This window comes from Heteronotia binoei, chromosome 10 (genome assembly GCF_032191835.1).
Source record: "Heteronotia binoei isolate CCM8104 ecotype False Entrance Well chromosome 10, APGP_CSIRO_Hbin_v1, whole genome shotgun sequence".
Classification (NCBI taxonomy): Eukaryota; Metazoa; Chordata; class Lepidosauria; order Squamata; family Gekkonidae; genus Heteronotia; species Heteronotia binoei.
The window spans coordinates 15,908,794-15,929,426 of NC_083232.1; the positions used below are offsets into that span (position 1 = coordinate 15,908,794).

Here is a 20,633-nt window from a genome sequence, read left to right on the forward strand (position 1 = left end):
GTGCTTAAAGAACTACTGACCTATAAACAGCTAATAGGGATTCTCAATCTTTTTGAGCCTTTGGCCATCTTCAGAATTCTGGCACAAAATGGCTGCTAAAAGAGGTGGAGCCCACCACAAAATGGCTACTGCCGCTTACCTTCAGTCACACAGTGAAGATCCTCATGCTGTGTTGGCACCTGCTGCCAAAGCAGTATTTTTAAAAATCTGCACAGTCAATCAAATTTCCAGTAGCTAATTAGAAGCATAGTTGGCACCATCCACTTTCTATAAACACTTGGTGGGCTCCAAGAAAGGTGCTGGTTGCCAGCATGGCACCCACAGGCATCACACTGGAGCCCCCCTCATCTAGACTTCTAGAGGGAAAAGTCCACTGCAATCAGCCACAAAACTTATCTTAGCCCTGCTTATATTTCAGGTCTTGCTCTCTGTGTCATAAAGAATATTGCTGGGGGGAAAATATATTAAGACAGAGATGTACCCTGATCTGATAGCCCAGGCGAGCCCAATCTCATCAGATCTTGGAAGCTAAGCAAGGTTGACTCTGGCAAGTACTGGGATGGGAGACTTCCTTGAAATACCCAGTTAGGAGGACGGGGCAGGCTTTATCCAGTTACCTCTCTGAATATCCTCCATGCCCCCAGTATGGGTCAGTCACCAGAGGCCAACATGACTTCTAGGTGCAAACACACACACACACATATACAAAATACCCCCTCCCCCACAAAAAAAAGATTAGAAATGCCAGTCTCCAGATGGGACTTGGGCAGGGCTTTTTTTGTAGCAGGAACTCCTTGGCATATTAAGCCACACCCCTCTTAGGTAGCCAATCCTCCAAGAGCGTACAGGGCTTTCATACAGGGCCCACTGTAAGCTCTTGGAGGATTGGCTACATCAGGGGTGTGGCCTAATATGCAAAGGAGTTCCTGCTACAAAAAAAAGCCCTTAACCTGGGGATCCCCAGAATTACACCTCCTCTCCAAACTATAGGGAACAGTTCCTCTGGAAAAAATGGCTGCTTTGGAGGATGTACTTTGGTCATTGTACCTTGCTGAGGTCCCGATCCTCCAAGGCTCCACCTTATTTGGCCCCTGGGCCTCATGTTTGACACCCCTGGCTTAGGCTGTCAAGCATGGTAGAATTCCACTGGTAAATAATTGTTTGGGGTCCCCCATAAAGCTGGTCTGTGAAATATCAGAGGGACCAAGGTATGTTGGGTTCTGTTATTCTTTCCCCCTCCCCCTTCTTGCTTTATTGCTTGTGAAGTAGAATAGAAACGAAACTGACTTGAGAAAGAATAATCAACACCTTCCCATACATTCCTGCTTGGGAGTGTGAAACATCTGGGGAAAGCAAGGACAAGATACTGATAACATTGTGAGAATGTAGACATTTATGATAGTTTATGTGTTAAGAGCGCCCGTTTGCCCCCACTCTTGGGAATCCTTTGAATTATGTCTTAAAAGTAATGTAGCAATGTATTTTTGGCATTACTCTCAAGAACCTGTATTGAGAGAGCATATCAGTCTATCAATAAACGTAGTTTTGTATCTACTTGACTCGTCATTGAAACCGCATGCTTGACATAGGCAATGTCTCGGAGTCAACACCTGTTACAAAGAGCACGTTTACTATACCTTGAAAATGACCTCTGCATTGGCTGTCCGCAGTGCTCCAGAGTCGTGCAGTGCCATCTTCACTGCCGGTCAGCAGCCACTGCCCATCGGGACTCAGACTAAGCCAGTTGATTCCTCCCTGGTGATCAGTGCAAACTTTCAGTGCTGAGCTACTGCCACCCATCTTGCTGGTTCCACCACAAGGCCGGGACTCCCAGCCTCTAAGCTGTACTAGGAATGGGCAAAAGCCCCATGACAATGGACTGGCATAATTAAGACTATTTCAGCTGCCATCGCTGGTACAAAGAGGCTGCAGGTATCTGAAGAACTGAGCAGTGACTCACGAATGCTCATACCCTGCCACAATTTTTGTCTGTCTTAAAGATGCCGCTGGACTCTTTTCTAAAGCTGTAGGAATGTGGATCTCTGCAAAAGAAAAGAAAAAAAATATGAAGATCAAAACAGAGGGATCTCTCTCACAGCCCTGCAGCACCATCCTGCACAGAGTCAATCTCTCCTAAGTCCACTGAAGTCAAGGGGAGAAGAAGACTGCAGATTTATACCCTGCCCTTCTCTCTGAATCAGAGTCTCAGAGCGGCTTACAATCTCCTGTATCTTCTCCCCCCACAACAGACACCCTGTAAGGTGAGTGGGACTGAGAAGAGCTCTCCCAGAAGTGCCCTTTCAAGGACCACTCCTGCAATAGATAGCTATGGCTAACTGAAGGCCATTCCAGAAGGTGCAAGTGGAGGAGTGGGGAATCAAATCCTGTTCTCTCAGATAAGAGTCTGCACACTTAAACACTACACCAAACTGGCTCTCTGATGGGTGTGACTCCACTTTGGATTGCACCATCGGACACTTAACTGTATTGCACAAACCAGAACCTCTGCCGTTAAGCTAACCAACATCTCACAACATAAAGTCAATTTTCATGGCAATCTGAAGTTGGGCTCTTTTTCTAGCAGGAGCTCCTCTGCATATTAGGCCACGCCCCCTGATGTAGCCAATCCTGCTGGAGCTTACAGTAGGCCCTGTACTAAGAGACCTCTAAGCTCTTGGAGGATTGGCTATATTAGGGGGGGGGGGCATGGCCTAATATGCAGAGGAGCTCCTGCTAGAAAAAGAGCCCAGATAGCCGTTGTCATCAATGCACTTGAAAGGGTGTAACTTTGCTAAGAATTTCACTGCAGATGTATTACCTGCTCAAGAGCCAAGGGGGCATTTCATCTTTCTTTGCCCCCAAACTGCAGTGACACCGAAAGAACTACTGCAACCATATCTTCTTACAATTTTCAGTATTTGTTTATGACATGTACTGCCACGGCAATCTAATGTTATTCTAAAAGTGCAGAATGTAAATTAGGACTGCCAATCCTCAGTTGAGGGCAAGGGATCCCCTGCATCTATCTGGCCCTCCCCGCTGCTTTAGGATTAGCAGAAAGTGGGGGGGGGGGATCTGAATGCCCACTGGGCACACTATTATACAGTATGATGACTGGTCTCCATAGGTATAATGGAAAATTGATCTGTGGGTATCTGGGGCTCGGAGGGGGTAGAAGATGAGGTAGAAGTACCAAATTTCTGAGGGAGAAGTACCAAATTTCTGAGGGAGAAGTACCAAATTTCTGAGGGAGAAGTACCAAATTTCTGAGGGAGAAGTACCAAATTTCTGAGGGAGAAGTACCAAATTTCTGAGGGAGAAGTACCAAATTTCTGAGGGAGAAGTACCAAATTTCTGAGGTAGAAGTACCAAATTTCTGAGGTAGAAGTACCAAATTTTCAACATAGTATCTGCAGCCTCTCCTTAACACCCCCCCCAAAAAAGTTCCAAAATGACTGGACCAAGGAGTCCAATTCTTTGACTCCCCAAAAGAAGGTGCCCCCATCTTCCATTATTTCCAATGAAGGGAAGGCATTTAAAAGGAGTCTGGCATCCTGTCTCACATCGTGGCCAACAGGTTACTCTGCAGGGCCAAGAATGGGGCAGAGAGGCCTTCCCCTGATGTTGCCTCCTGATTCTGGGATTCAGTGGATTAGTGCCTCAGAATGTGAAGGTTCTCCTTGGTCACCATGGGAAGTGGTCATTGATAGACCTATCCTCCATGAATCTATCTAATTAATCTCTTTTTAATAAAGCTGTTTATTCCTGTGGCCATCGCGACAACCTCTGGCGGCAAATCCCACATTTTAATCACTCTCTGTGTAAAGTAGTATTTCCTTTCATCTTTTCTGAACCTACTGCCCGTCGGCTTCATCGGATGCTCCTGAGTTCTGGTATTTTGGGAGAGGGAGGTAGTTACATCCAGTCCCACCCCCACTCATCAATAAATCACCCCACACCCTCAAACATCAGTCGCTATTCACAGAAGCACCCTGCTACTTAAAACAAGCAAAATCATTCTGACATTCATTCAACGCCATTCCAATTAAAAGCCAAGGTTTACACGGACTCTGCGCCAAAGAAATCAAAGCTCTGTGACTTCCAGATGCAAATATCAGGCATACCATTATTTTGCATAAATTCCTTCTGCTTCCAAGGTCTAGGTTTTCAAAACGTTTGGAATTCTTTGGCCGGGGCTTAGGGGGTGGTGGAAAGACTATGGATAGTGCAAAGACGTGGGCTGTGAAGGCACATACTCAACGCCACTTCACATTTTAAAAATTCCTACATGGGAAAAAAAAAAGACAGGCACAAAAGCACTTCCTGCAGTTAATCTCCATGGAAAGGGGAGCTGCAGTGGAAGGTTTCCCTCCCAGTCATCATGACTCCTTTGCCTGTCCTACAGACTTTTTGTCTGCAAAGAGAAATCAGGGTGCTGCTTTTGCACAAAGCACGACTTTGAAAGTGATCTGGATGTTATGCCTCTGCTGATACACCCAAAGATGGCATTTGCCTTTTTTGTCACTGCATCACACTGGCTGCTCATATTTAGCACTGGCTATTCATATTTCCCTAAGTATAGGGAGAACAGTCTTGGCAACGACTACACAATTCATCAAACTAAACACAGCCCACAACCAGTGTTTGGGTGGCTTAATAAATTTCCTGTTTTGCTGCCTGCCTGGAACTTCCACAAAAAAAAAAAAAAAAAAAAGTCGTGAACTACAATACCGTTTTCACAATTTTGAAATTCCTTACCTATAATTGTTTTTGGTGGATGCTAGGAAAAAGCCGCCAGGATTCTGGATGCTCCTGCAACGATTGTTGAACAGACAGATAAAGGTACACAGTATGTTCTGCTCCTGCTGAGAGGAATGGCAAAAGGGAAAATATAAGGCCTTGTTCCAGTTCCTCATATTGGGATATCAGGTTAATATAGTTTTGCCCAGTCATAGAAGCATGATCCTGAGAGCAGTAAATAGATCTCACAAGCAGGGGTGGAATTCTAGCGGAAGCTCCTTTGCATATTAGGCCACAACCCCCTGATGTAGCCAATCCTCCAAGAGCTTACAAAAAAAGAGCCTTGTAAGCTCTTGGAGGATTGGCTACATCAGGGGGTGTGGCCTAATACGCAAAGGAGCTCCTGCTAGAATTCATCCCTGCTCCCACGTATATTGCATGAAAGGTAACCTTACATTTCATAGAATCACAGAGTGGGAAGGGGCCATACAGGCCATCAAGTTCAACCCCCTGCTCAATGCAGGATCAGCCTAAAGCATCCCTGACAAGTGTTTTGTCTAGCTGCTGCTTCAAGATTGCCAGTGACGGGCAGCTCACCACCTCCCTAGGGAGCTGATTCCACTGTTGAATAGAATAACTCTAAAGAAGTTTTTCCTAATATCCTGCCAGTACCTTCCCGCCCTTAACTTGGAGAGCCAGAGGGGAGAGCCAGTTTGGTGTAGTGGTTAAGTGTGCGGACTCTTATCTGGGAGAACCGGGTTTGATTCCCCACTCCTCCACTTGCACCTGCTAGCGTGGCCTTGGGTCAGCCATAGCTCTGGCAGAGGTTGTCCTTGAAAGGGCAGCTGCTGTGGGAGCCCTCTCCAGCCCCGCCCACCTCACAGGGTGTCTGTTGTGGGGGAGGAAGGTAAAGGAGATTGTGAGCCGCTCTGAGACTCTTCGGAGTGGAGGGCGGGATATAAATCCAATATCTTCATCTACCTCACAGGGTGTCTGTTGTGGGGGAGGAAGGTAAAGGAGATTGTGAGCCGCTCTGAGACTCTCCGGAGTGGAGGGCGGGATATAAATCCAATATCTTCATCTACCTCACAGGGTGTCTGTTGTGGGGGAGGAAGGGAAAGGAGATCGTGAGCCGCTCTGAGACTCTTCGGAGTGGAGGGCGGGATATAAATCCAATATCTTCATCTACCTCACAGGGTGTCTGTTGTGGGGGAGGAAGGTAAAGGAGATTGTGAGCCGCTCTGAGACTCTTCGGAGTGGAGGGCGGGATATAAATCCAATATCTTCTTCTTCTATCTTCTTAACTTAAACCCATTGTTATGAGTCCTCTCCTCTGCTGCCAACAGGAACAGCTCCCTGCCCTCTTCTAAGTGACAGCCCTTCAAAGACTTATAGAGAGCAATCACGTCCCCCCTCAACCTCCTCTTCTCCAGACTGAACATAGTCCTTCAGCCTTTCCTCCTAGGGCTTGGTCTCCAGGCCCCTGATCATCCTTCTCACTCTCCTCTGCACCCACTCCATTCTGTCCACACCCTTCTTGAAGTGAGGCCTTCAGAACTGCACACAAGACTCCAGGTGTGGCCTGACCAACGCAATGTACAGCAGAACTATGACATTTTGTGATCTGGATGTTATGCCTCTGTTGATACACTCCAAGATGGCATTTGCTTTTTTTGTCACTGCATCACACCGGCTGCTCATATTTAACTTAATGGCCCACCTGTACCCCAAGATCTTGTTCACACACACTGCCATCCAGAAGTGCATCACCCATCCAGTATGCATGTCTCTCATTTTTGTTACCAAGATGTAGAACTCGGCGCTTATCCTTGTTAACTCGCATCTTGTTCAATTCAAGAACTTAACTCCCACACACACGATGCTGGACAAGCTGGCCATTTGTGACAGGGATTTGTTCCAAGTAGACTCAGTTCACATTCAGGCTGCATCAAAAATAAGAGAAAGAAGCTTAAATCTAAAGAGCATTTTCCCCATCACAAATGGCCAGCTTGTCCGGCATTATATGTGGGAATATGAGGGCACTGTCTCTACAGGAGAGGCCTCCAGAGACATGTGTCTCCACGGAAGGCCATGTGCAGAGTGTGAGAGGACAAAGAGAGAGGAGGGGGTCAGGGGACACCTCCCAGGTTAAGACAGAGGCATCCCATTCAAGGAGACAACACCTTTACACCCTTAGAGCAGGGGTGTCAAACATGCAGCCTGAGGGCTGGATCAGGCCCCCGGAGAGCTCCTATCAGGGCCGCGAGCAACTCACTGTCAGCTGCTTCCTTCTCTCTCTCTTGCTTCCTTTTGCATCACAGCTTGCCTTGCCAGGCTTGCTCAATCACACAGCAGCTTCAGAGCAAAACTTCTGTTTTCTCCATTGGCTGACCAGCACATGAAGCCCCTTATGTACAAAAGCTCGCAATGCCCGTCCATTTCATGTTTTCCCCTGGGTCTTAGGCTCAAAGCATTGGCCATGAAATTTCTGTAATGAATGTCAATAAATCAAAAGTAGGTTTGCAACTTACAGACACACACAAATTGTGTTTGTGTCCTTTATAAACTTTATATCTCTACTGCGTGGCATTACATTTTATGACACATGTGGCCCAGCCCAACAAGTTCTCATTTATGTCAGATCTGGCCCTCATAACAAACGAGTTCGACATCCCTGCCTTAGAATGATGTAGCAGCCTCCCCCATGTCCAGGCATTCTAGGTAAAGAATCCCATATACCATGAAGGGACAAATTAAATACAGTTTGGGTCAATATGCAAACTGGAAGTTTCACTGTGCCCTAAATTCTGCAGGGTTCCATTGAATCCACACTTATTTATGTATTTCCTTTTACACTGTTTAAATACTACACTCATTTTTATAAAGAAGCCCAAATCGGTTTACAGTATATGCCCTGATACGGATAACCTAAGCTAGCCTGATCTTATCAGATCTCATATGAACATATGAAGCTGCCTTATACTGAATCAGACCCTGGGTCCATCAAAGTCAGTATTGTCTACTCAGACTGGCAGCGGCTCTCCAGGGTCTCAAGCTGAGGTTTTTCATGTCTATTTGCCTGGACCCTTTTTTGGAGATGCCGGGGATTGAACCTGGGACCTTCTGCTTACCAAGCAGATGCTCTACCACTGAGCCACCGTCCCTCCCCTAATCTCATGAAGCTAAGCAGGGTCAGCCCTAGTTAATATTTAGATAGAAGACCACGAAGTCCAGGATCACTATGCAGAGGCAGGCAACAGCAAACCACATCTGAACGTCTCTTGTCTCAAAAATTCTATGGATCACCAGGGCTTTTTTTGAGCAGGAATGCAGTTCTGGCTGGTTGGGCATCTAGGGGTGTGGCCTAATATGCAAACGAGTTCCTGTTGGGCTTTTTCTAAAAAAACCCCCAAAAACACACAACCCTGAAAGTCGGCTGCAACTTGTTGGCGAAAAAATAATTATTACAACTTTAGAGGCATTCAGCAAAGAAATCGAAAATCTACTCCATGTGTCAAAGTTGGTTGTATGCACTGACTTACGTGCAGTCATCTTTGAGACAGATCATTGGAAGGATGCAAGAGAATTTTCACCTGTGGTACCAGAAGTGCATTCCAAGATATGTGGGTAAATATCGTCATGACCGAAAATAGAAGAAAGCTGTTTGCATTTGACTGGCATCCTGCCCTTCAGAGAGCCAGTTTGGTGTCGCGGTTAAGTGTGCGGACTCTCATCTGGAAGAACCTGGTTTGATTTCCCACTCCTCCACTTGCACCTGCTGGAATGGCCTTGGGTCAGCCATAGCTCTGGCAGAGGTTGTCCTTAAAAGGGCAGCTGCTGTGAGAGCCCTCTCTGTCCCACCCACCTCACAGGGTGTCTTGTGGGAGGAGAAGATATAAGAGATTGTAAGCCACTCTGAGTCTCTGATTCAGAGAGAAGGGTGTGGTTTAAATCTGTGGTCTTCTTCCTCCTCCTCCTCTAGAGAGGTCAACATAGCAGAGATGAAGTCAGATGCTTTCTCCTCACAACATCCTTGTGGGCAGGCTAGTGACCAAGTGATTGTCCCAAGGGAACCTAACATTCCTTCATGGCTAACGCAGAATTTGAAATGAGACATTTAGTGGACCATACACTGAACATGAGCCAGCAGTGTGATGCAGTAGCTAAAAAGTAAAATCTGATTCTGGGCTATATCAAGAGAAGTATAGTGTCCAGATCACGTGATGCGATGATATTGCTTTACTCTGCTCTGGTTGGACCTCACCTAGTGTATTGTGTTCAGTTTTGGGCACAATTTAAGAAGGATATAGACAAGCAACAACATGTCCAGAGGAGGGCAATGAAGATGGTGAGTGGTCTGGAGAGGAGAGAACTGAGAGGTGATACAATCACCATCTTCAAGTATTTGAAGGGCTGTCATATAGCGGATGGTGCTGAGTTGTTTTCTGTTGCCCCAGAAGGTCAGACAAGAATCAACAGGTTGAAATTAAATCAAGAGTTTTTGGCTAAACATCAGGAAGAACGTCCTGGTAGTTAGAGTGGTTCTTCAATGGAACAGGCTTCCTCGCAAGGTTATGGGCTCTCCTCCTTTGGAGGTTTTTTAAGCAGAGGCTAGATGGCCATTTGATAGCAATACTGATTCTTTGAATTAGAATCAAAGAATCATAGAGTTGGAAGGGAGCTCTAGGGTCATCTAGTCCAACCATCTGCACAATGCAAGAAACTCACAAACACCTCCCCCTAAATTCACAGGATCTACATTGCTGTCAGATGGCCATCTAGCCTCTGTTTAAAAACTTCCAAGGAAGGAGAGCCCACCACCTCCCAAGGAGGAAGCCTGTTCCACTGAGGAATTGCTCTAACGGTCAGGAAGTTCTTCCTAATGTTGAGCCGGAAACTCTTTTGATTTAATTACAACCCACTGGTTCTGGTTCTATCTTCTGGGGCCACAGAAAACAATTCCACACCATCCTCTAGATGACAGCCCTTCAAGTACTTGAAGATGGTGATCCTATCACCTCTCAGCCGCCTCCTCTCCCCAGGCTAAACATCCCCAGCTCATTCAATCTTTCCTCATAGGACTTGGTCTCCAGACCCCTCACCATCCTAACTTTAGCTTTCCTAACTTTTTTCTCTATAAGCACTGGTAATTTGTTTATATTCATCCTTGGTTATAAGGCCCTCCCTTCCAATTCCTAAAGGAGTCTTTTTTATTTCTCAAATCTTTAGAGACCTGTCCATGGAGCCACTTCGGCTTCTTTAGGCTTTTTTCATTTTTTTCTTCTCATAGGAATCGTCTGTGATTGCGCTTTCAGTATTTCGCTTTTAAGAAACTCCCACCCCTCCTGAACCCCCTTCCTCCTAAGTATTTCTGACCATGGGATTTTACCCAGAATAGTTCTAAGTTTATCAAAGATTGCCTTTCTGAAGTCCAACCTATAAGTCTGACTACGTATAGCTTTCCCCTTTCCTAAGACTGTGAATCCCAAAATGACATGGTCACTACTGCCCAGGGTGCCCACTATTTCCACTTCTTCAATCAATTCTTCCTTGTTGGTGAGAATCAAATCCAAGATAGCAGATCCCCATGTTTCCTTCTTCGCTTTCTGGAAAAGGACGTTGTCAGCAAGACAAGTCAGGAATCTATTTGACTTTTTCATTTTTAGCAGAGTTGGACTTCCAACAGATGTCTGGGTAATTGAAATCTCCCATGAGCACTGTATCCCTTCTCTTGGAGAACTTTGCAATCTGCTGTAGAAGTATCTCATCCAAGTCCTCTGCCTGACTTGGTGGTCTATAGCAGACCCCCACAATAATATCACTGTTATTTCTTACTCCTTTTATTTTTACCCAGAGACTCTCAACTGAGCTGCCATGCTCCAATTCACATATTTCCTCAAAAGTATATACCTCCTTCACATATACTGCTACGCCTCCTCCCTTTCTCATTTGCCTGTCCCTTTTAAATAAGTTGTACCCCTGAATTCTAATATTCTAGTTGTGAGTGTCATCCCACCACGTTTCAGTAAGGCCTATTATGTCATAGTCTCATTCCTTTATTGGGACTTCCAGTTCCTCCTGTGTGTTTCCCATACTCTGTGCACTAGTGTAGAGACATTGGAATCTATGTTTTATGCATCCCGAGGGTTTGGTTTCTGTACAAGCCTGCAAATTCACATTACCTATCGTATGCACCACTCTTTGCAAATCTTTAATGTTCTTATCCCCAGTTTTTGGCATCATACGAGGCTTTGAATTATTGCCTTGCTCCCCCATACAATTTAGTTTAAAGCCCTCCTTATTAGGTTACCAAGGCTATTACCAAACACCCTTTTCCCTACCACCGTAAGGTGAAAACCATCTCCCGATAGAAGACCACCATCTCAAAAGCGTAAGCCATAGTCCAGAAATCCGAATCTTTCATGATGACACCATTGACATAGCCAGTCGTTTATTTGAAGTATTCTTTCTCGTCCTAAGCCACAGCCTTCAGCAGGAAGCACTGACGAGAACACAACCTGTGCGCCCAGCTCCTTCACCTTCTGACCAAGAGCCACATAGTCTTTTCTAATACGTTCAGGGCTATGATGGGCAGTATTGTTTGTTCCCACGTGGATCAGCATGAAAGGATAGCAATCCGTGGGCTTGGTAAGTCTTCCAATCCTTTCTGTCACATGTTGGAAGTGTGCACCCAGCAGACAGCAGACCTCTCGGGATGACAAGTCCGGTCAGCACACTTTGAGCTCCACCCCTCTGAGCAAGGAGTCTCCAATCACCACCACCTTCCTCTTCCTATATTGGGGAGCAGAAGCTCCAGGCTTCTTATCCACAGGATCCTGAGAAACTTTCTTCAAGCTTCGTGGAGGCTGAGGAAGTAACCCTTTTTTCAATGGCTCAGAATCAGTTACTGTGGGGAGATCCTAGAACCTATTGCTGAGTAGCAAGGGCTTAGAACATCGCCTGATTTTCTTTCTTCTTTGGGTTACATTTTTCCCTCTTCTAATTGCTCAGATACCATTTCCTCTCCATTCTCTTGTCCTTTCAAGAGCGCCTCATACCTTTTGTCAAGAAAATCCTTATCAACAATCGTGCCTCTAATCTCTGCATCTTTTCCGCCAGCAGGGCCACTAATTTACACTTGCTGCAAGTGTAATTCATGCTACTCTCAGGTAGAAATACAAACATCCTACAGTCTTTACACATCACTGCCTCTGCTCCCTCACCAGCCATACTGCTGCAATCCATTTCAAAATTTTCTTTATCTTCACTTCTCTTTAAATCTCACTACCAACTGCCACTTGAAACTACTTTCGAGTAACTACCCACCTTTCTACAGAACCCCTAGGCTAGACCCCCCAGGCCAAGAGCCCTTTGGCTCTTGCCCTTCGGTTTGCGCCAAAGGCTCTCGCCTCTGGCGAGGATGAGCCTTGCAAATTAAAGGCTCAAGCCCCCACCCACCTCTGACTCAACAGCCAGAGCAACAGCAGAGGGTGGGGCCAGCAATTACCCCCAGGCAAACAAGCTCTCCTCACTCAGCAACAGCTACACAAAAGCAATCAGAAACCACTCTCCAGCAGGCACCAAGCACCACAGTTACCTCCTACAGCAACCTAGGTAAAGCTCCCCAGCAGTTTTAGAAAAGCAAATCAAGTCTCACTCACCTTACCAGCAGCTCTGTTCTAGATCCAAACAGCTTTTTCTACTGCAGCTGAGCCACTTCTGCCTCTGGCAGGGATGAATTAGGCAAAGAATTACGCAGATCATGAGATCTGGGATGAATTAGGCAGATCATCCTCTGGCAAGGATGAATTAGGCAAAGAATTAGCCAGATCATGAGAAGGTTAGGAAGGATTGCATCAGTACCTAGTTCTTGTGGCCCTTTCTTACATGTCCAGGGAAATGCTGATTGCCACTTTGGAGTCAAGCAGCATTTTTTTCTTCAAGCCAGTTTTGCCAGGAATCCTGGAAAGTTTTTTTCCCCTCCCTTTCCCCATCTTCTGGGCATGGAGCAGGGGTCCTAGGAGTGGTAGGGAGATATTTTAGAAGTTCCTGCATTGTGCAGGAGGTTGGAGGTCCCTTCCAACTCTATGATTCTACGACCTGAATAAATAAGCTAAACCTTACAAAAAAAGCTCATACTGAAATGTTACGTTTTTAAGGTGCGACTGGACTTTCCTTTTGCTAGAATCTGACTGAAGTCGCTGCATTGCCAGTATTCTCATTTTAAATCCAAAGAAGATTTTAACTAGGGCTGTCCATGTTAGTCTGGGAAATCACTGATTTGGGGATGGCGCTCACAGAGGGGGGAATGTGTGAAGGGATCAGGGCCGCCTAATCCATTAGGTGCAGTAGCCACAGTGCCTAGGGCTCACAATATTTATTTATTTAGTAGGCTTATATTCTGCCCTTTCCCGTAAACGGGCCCAGGGCGGATCACTACATACAATAACAATAATAAAAACCTACAGTTCAGATTTAAAACAATACATTAAAAATAAACGAGTAAAACAATAAATAAAGTGCATTATAGGTGGGAAGGGCACATCATACAGGTAAGTAGTTATAGGCCCAGATTAAATGGTCATAATTAGCAGGATAGGACTGCAGAACAGTGTCGCCACAAGGGAGGCCAATTGATGGGGGAGCCAATTTGGTGTAGTGGTTAAGTGTGTGGACTCTTATCTGGGAGAATCGGGTTTGATTCCCCACTCCTCCACTTGCACCTGCTAGCGTGGCCTTGGGTCAGCCATAGCTCTGGCAGAGGTTGTCCTTGAAAGGGCAGCTGCTGTGAGAGCCCTCTCAGCCCCACCCATCTCACAGGGTGTCTGTTGTGGGGGAGGAAGGTAAAGGAGATTGTGAGCCACTCTGAGACTCTTCGGAGTGGAGGGCGGGATATAAATCCAATATCTTTATCTACCTCACAGGGTGTCTGCAGTGGGGGGGGGGGAGGTAAAGGAGATTGTGAGCCGATCTGAGACTCTTCGGAGTGGAGGGTGGGATATAAATCCAATATCTTCATCTACCTCACAGGGTGTCTGTTGTGGGGGAGGAAGGTAAAGGAGATTGTGAGCCGCTCTGAGACTCTTCGGAGTGGAGGGCGGGATATAAATCCAATATCTTCATCTACCTCACAGGGTGTCTGTTGTGGGGGAGGAAGGTAAAGGAGATTGTGAGCTGCTCTGAGACTCTTCGGAGTGGAGGGTGGGATATAAATCCAATATCTTCTTCTTCTTTGATAGAGTAATAGCTGGAATAGGACGTCCACTGCCTCAGCCATAAACCTGGCAGAATAGCTCCATCTTGCAGGCCCTACGGACTTTTAGGGGTCCACAGAAACGTTTTAATTTATTTTAAAATCAGATGGAAAAAGAGTGAACTTTTGGGGTTGAATAAAATGTGTTTTTCCCCCCCTCACATCAGACAAAAACGCAATATTTAAAGTTACAGCAAAAACAATTTTTAATATTCATATTATCATAGCGGGAGGAATCCAGGAAGACAAAAGCGCTAGGGCCCTTGAAAGTCATAGCGCAGCCCTGGTTTGGATTTCCCCTACAATCTGTGGTACCCCATAACCAGTGTTCCCTCTAAGCTGAGTTAGGGTGAGCTGGCTCACAGATTTTTAGCCTCCAACTCACACATTTTTGTCTCAGTTCAGGGAAACTGGCCCCAGCCCAAAGTAATTGATGCAGTAGCTCACAACTTTGATGCCAGTCGCTCACAAAGTAGAATTGTTGCTCAAGAGAGTCCACAGCTTTAGGGGGAGTGTTACCCATAACGTCTGCCCTTCTAAAACTGCCATTTCTCCGGAGATCTGACCTTTGCAGTCTACACTAGAGCACAGCTGCCATTTGGGCAGAACTCCAGGCCCCACCTGGAGGTTGGCAATCCCATTTAAACCCCTCCATTGCGCATCAGCGCAATACAAAAACACGCGCTGAACGCCCATTCGTCTTTTCAACGCCGCAAACCGTGGAACTGCAAAATATGTATTTTTAAAAAATTAAAAACCCTCCCCATGCCCAGAGATACCACAAAGCAAAAGCCTCCTTTCGGAGGGAAAAAGCAAAGAGGCAGTCAATGTTGCAATGCAATTCCCGCCTTTTTTAAAGAGACTTCCCCCCCCCGCACAAAAAAAAATGCCCGGGACCCCCACCCCACCGAAGCAGGGTGGCGCCGAGAGGGCTCCCGCCTTTGCAGGGTTTTCCCCGGGGAAAACGACCAAGCTCCGCCCTACCCCCAATGTCGGCGCCGTTTCCCACACGCCGCCGCCCCCCACGTCTGGGCGGGCTGGAGCTTCCCTCCTCCCTTCTCTCCCCCACAACCTTCGCCCCATAAGAGCCCCCGCTCTTTGCCTGCAGGAGAAACCCGCCCCTTTCCCCCACAGAGACACACACGAGGCAGCCCCCCCCTTCCTCCGCCCTACCCCCCCACGTCTCGCCCGCTTCCTTCAGGCGCCCCTCCTCGCTTTGTTTCTTGTCTCTCCCCCGCCTCCCTCCCCAACACACACAAGGGTGCTTAGAGCCTCTTTTTACATGCTCACGATTTATGAAAATGCATTGAAATCATTACGAAGCATACAAAGACCAGAGTCACTTAAAAGCTTACATTCTGAATAAAAGTTTGTTGGTCTTAAAGGCGCACTTGACTCCTACTTTGTTCTGCAGAGACCACCACCTCCCCTTACCTCAGGGGAAGGCTTCAGCTTTTGCATTATGGCTCCTCTACTGCTTGCAGCATCACACAACTAAAACTTGTTATTCCCACCCCCCGCCGCCCCAAAGCATGGCTTGAGGGCAGTGTTCCCTCTAAGCTGAGTTAGCGTGAGCTAGCTCACAGGTTTTTAGCCTCCTGCTCACACATTTTTGTTCCAGCTCAGGAAAAATGGCCCCAGAGGGCAATAATTGATGCAGGAGCTCACAACTTTCATGCCAGTAGCTCACCAAGTAGAACTTTTGCTCACAAGGCTCTGCAGCTTCGAGGGAACATTGCTTGAGGGGCAGAGGGGTTTTGGAGGGAGCCTGAAATGTTGGAAGTTTCTCTCCCCACCCCCCATGATCTAACTACAGGGGTGTCCGTTTCGGACAAGTCACCACATCTTGGTCCTGTCCAGTGACCGCCAACTACCTTGGCCTGTCCCCAAGATCTGCGCAGCTTGAAGTCAGCCATCCCTCCCTCCTCCTGTTGCCTTTTTGACTTCTCTTTTGGGGCCACTCTCAAGACCAGTGTTCCCTCTAAGCTGAGTTAGCGTGAGCCAGCTCACAGATTTTTAGCCTCCAGCTCACACCTTTTTGCCTTAGCTCAGGAAAAATGGCCCCAAAGCACAATCATTTATGCAGTAGCTCACAACTTCACTTTGGAGGATGGTGGAAGACAGGAGGACCTGGCGTGGCTTGGTCTGTGGGGTCACAAAGAGTCGGACCCACAGCTGAACAACACAAAAAGCTCACAACTTTAATGCCAGTAGCTCACAAAGTAGAACTTTTGCTCACAAGGCTCTGCAGCTTAGAGGGAACACTGCTTGAGGGGCAGAGAAGTTTTGGAGGGAGCTTGAAATGTTGGAAGTTTCTCCCCCCCCTCCCCATATAACTACAGGGGTGTCCTTTCCGGACAAGTCACCACATCTTGGACCTGTCCAGTGACCGCAACTACCTTGGCCTGTCCCCAAAATCTGCGCAGCTTGAAGTCAGCCATCCCTCCCTCCCCCTGGTGCCTTTTTGACCTCTCTTTTGGGGGCACTCTCAAGACCAATGTTCCCTCTAAACTGAGTTAGTGGGAGATAGCTCACAGATTTTTTGGCCTCTGGCTCACACATTTTTGTCTTCGCTCAGAAGAAATGGCCCCAGAGCAAGCTAATGTATGCAGTAGCTCACAACTTTTAATGCCAGGAGCTCACGAAATGGAATTTTTTGCTCACAAGACTCCATGGCTTAGAGGGAACATTGCTCAAGACCCCTTTTCAGAAAACCATAGTAAGAGTTGGAAGGGACCAACAGGGGTCATCTAGTCCAACCCCCCTACACAACGCAGAAAATTCACACCTCTACCCCCAACACACCCCGAGTGACCCCTGCTCCATGCCCAAAAGATGGCAAAACACCCTACCCCCCCAAGATTACTCCATAGCACCCTTTAACTTGTCCCACCAACACCCTCTCGGTGTGGAGCTTTCCCCATGCTTTACACAAGTGTAAACCCTACACGTGGCCTGAACTCCTCGGGGTTTTTATTCCTGAGAATGACTTCTTCACAGCTACTACCCCATCCATGCAGGGACATTTGGAGCGGTGCTCAGTCCCCAAAGAGAAGAAGCAGCGCCCTTTCCAAAGCATGCTGGATTCCCCATTTACAGTGACTCAGTGGGTTGCACAGTTCAGAGTTCTTTCACACCTTCCAATCATTTTTTAAAGCGTTTCGTTCATTTAAACATAATATGCAAAAAAAAAAAAAAGCCCTTTTTTAAAAACCTCAGCAAACCCCTTTCTCTGAACTAGCGCTCCCACACAGCACACTCTTTCCCCCATGTCACCTAAATAATCTCTCAGATTTAAACTTTCACACACATACACACACACACGCTGCTTACTTCGTTTGCAAGAGAGCTCTTCAGTTCCTCGCAGTCTCCGATGGGGGCAACTCGGAATGGAGCCAAACAGCAAAAGCACGCACACCCCGCCTACCTTTCGAGGGCTCGCAGGAAAAGCAGCCGAAAGTTTCGTCCTTAAACAAAAAAAACAAAAAACCCCCACGAACTTTAAGCCAGGCACACACAAAATATTTAAAATGATTCACTTTGTAGATCACGACTCTTCGCTTTTTTCAGGGAGAAAATAAAAGGCTTAGAGGACACAAACTCCAGAGAGGAAACCAAATCTGGTAACTGCAAATGCTCACTTCCAGGCAGATCTGCATTTCCTCCCATGATAAAAGGCAAGAAAAAGACAAGGAGGGGGGGGGGCACTGGGAGTCGATTGAACCAAGTGCCTTTCAACCCCACCCTCCACACACACACACACACAGTCTCCGCAGCTGCCCTTAAATCTTAACTTTTTTTTTTCCAGCGGTTTTGCATCCCAAAGGGAAGATGCTACCGTTGATCTTGGAAGAAGAACCTGAAGTGTGGTGTAATTCATCGCAGCGGCTGTTACAGCATTGCAGCGGAAAGCCTGGATTTTTAAAAGCCTTCTTGTTCCAAGCGCCTGGCTGCTTCTTGCTCCTTTCCCTTAGCCCCTTCGGCCCCGCATCAGGGTTCGTCGGAACAGCACGCTGCCATCCCCGCAGGAATCCCAAAACTTGTCTTCCGTCGCTCTCCCACCTTCTACCCATTTCTCTTCTCTCCCCCCCCCCCAAAAGCCTCAACCCCCCCCCCCCCGCTCCGTTTCTTACATTAATGCAGTTATGCAGAGTTTGGCTTCCCAGTCTATTCACGCTCTGCAGGGGATCAAATACCACCCCTCAGATTTCTACTAGGTCCTAAAGAAAGTGGAATTTAAATAGGGGATAACATGCCCAGGATTCAGACTTTTCAAATGTCTGGATAGGGATGAAGTCTGTGTGATTTCTACTGATAGAAACGAAATTTCATACCCAAAGCATTAAGGAACTGCCGTCTGTTTGACCCCACAGCAAGGGGGGGTCCCGTCACACCTTTCTTGGAGCTTCTGTGTTTCATGATAATTGGGGATAATTTCAGAGGGTGGTCGTTTCGGTCTTCAATAGAACAAAGTTGGAGTCCAGTAAGCACCTTTAAGTTTTATTCAGAATGTAAGCTTTCGTGTGCTAAAAACACACTTCATCAGACAATAGCATGGGGTAGAATTAGCAGTCCTACATAGAGAGAGAGTAGGCCATGAACTAGTATGCAACACAACTGCCCACCAATGTTCCCTCTAAGCTGCATAGTCTTGTGAGCAAAAATTCAACTCTGTGAGCTGCTGGTATTAAAGTTGTCAGCTACTGGCATCACAGTTGTGAGCTGCTGCTTAACATATTGTGCTGTGGGGTCATCCTTCCTGAGCTAAGACAAAAATGTGTTGAGTTGGAGGCTAAAAACCTGTGAGCAAGCTCACGCTAACTAAGCTTAGGGGGAACGCTGCTGCCCACCTGGATCTATCCGCAGAACAGTTAGATTTGAGTCTAGGAATACCTTAGAGACCAACTTGGGAGTATAAGCCAGGGGTGTCGAACTCGTTTGTTATGAGGGCCGGATCTGACATAAATGAGACTTTGTTGGGCTGAGCCATGTCAGTTTGGGCTGTGTGCATACCTATTTAAGATTACGTAGCAGATATATAAACTTTATAAAGGACACAAACACAAAGATTTTTTTTTAAATAAAAACATTAGCACTTGTTGGTCTTAAGGGTCCTTTCTTTGTATCTCTCCCATGGGATCCAGGGAACTGGGCAAAGGAAGCTCTGGCTCTTTCCTTCCTTCCCCAGGGGACCAGGAGGGGGAGGAGCCTCAGTCAACAGAAGAAAGAGAGGCTTGGCTCAGTAGCTCTGCTGTGCGATTGAGAGAGCCTGGCAAAGCAAGGTTTGACACCTCTGGCATAAGCTTTCAGAAATCAAAGCTCCCTTCGCCTAACGTGGAAGACGTGGATTGGGAAGTGAGCGACGTTTACAGGTGACAAAAGTCTTGGCAGGATGAGGGCTAGAAGGGAATCAGATGCACAGCAGAAACAGGACAGAACAGAGTCTCGGAACACCAAGGCAGAAAAAGGCCAGGGATATGAGTCACAGCTGCTGGTGAAACATCAGATTCTACAATGCCAAGACCGCGTCCATACAGCCTGGAAAATCTAGAACAACTAATGAACTCCAGCCATGAAAGCCTTCGACAACATATTCAGCCTGGGGAAAGGTGAGATATAAATGTTTAAATAAATAATAAATAAATAAGTACAGGTGCAAAAAGAACCCAGAGAATACACAGTTTGCAAAGCAAGCGGAAAACAAAGAATCGGTTCATGTGTGCATGTACATCACTTGGGTTCTCTGCATTTAAATCACATTTAAACAAACGTGTGAACTGATTCCACTGAAAAAGAGCCGGCGTTTAAAAGTGTTGGACTAGTGTCTGGGAGACCCAGGTTCGAATCCCCAGTCATGCTGTGGTGACCTGGCGCCAAATCACATTCTTTCAGCCTAACCTCTCGCATAAAATGGAGGAGAGGAGAAATACTGTAAGCCGCTGTGGGCTCCCATTGGGGAGAAAGGCAGGCCACACATTAATTAAACACATGAATAATGTTGTGTGAGGTGACATTAAAACCTCTATCTGCAGTGTCATTATTGTGATGGCCCAATGAATACACCATTCAGTGATGTAATAGTCAAATATTACACCATAGTGTAATACGCACACCCCATAGTGAGGCATAATGGTGGTTTTGTAATATCCATTCACATGCACTTGTTTAGCAGTAATGTGCTTTTATTTTCAATTTTGGGAGGCATGCAAGGACAGTCAGTGCTAGACTCCAAAGCGACATCAGGTCCTCCGGAAGCAAACAGCACGCCCCTTGGAAGCCCTCTGCGCTCAAAAATCTGCGTCTTCTCAACTAAACACAGAAACGTAGACCTAGTTCCTGAGTTACAAAGTTCACATGGGCGGCCATCACAAGGACTCGCAAGCTGACAGAGCTGGGAGCTCCTCTGGAAAACTAAATTCCCAAGCAAGCAGGGGCCAAAGTTGCTTCAGGACCACAGTCCATGTGGAGACAGGGTCCCCAGCAGGGCCGGCCCTACGGCGCGTGGCACCCCAGGCAGACTCACCACCTGCCACCCCGCTGGCCCAATCCCCTGGGACCACTAGGTGCACGCATGCCACGTGCACACTAGGGTTGCCAATCCCCAGGTGGGGGCAGGGGATCCCCCGGTTTGGAGGCCCTC

General features: G+C 46.9%; 1 protein-coding gene across 1 annotated transcript in view; it reads right to left on the reverse strand.

Annotated features, from left to right (window-relative positions):
* The window catches only part of WDR86 (WD repeat domain 86), a 42,901-nt gene extending 41,030 nt beyond the window's left edge, over positions 1-1,871 (reverse strand). Inside the window, exon 1 of the mRNA XM_060248014.1 lies at positions 1,638-1,871. Within this exon, the coding sequence (XP_060103997.1) occupies positions 1,638-1,800 (163 nt within the window). The 5' untranslated portion in view covers positions 1,801-1,871. The remainder of the gene's footprint in view (positions 1-1,637) is intronic.
* Between the last annotated feature and the right edge of the window lie 18,762 nt (positions 1,872-20,633).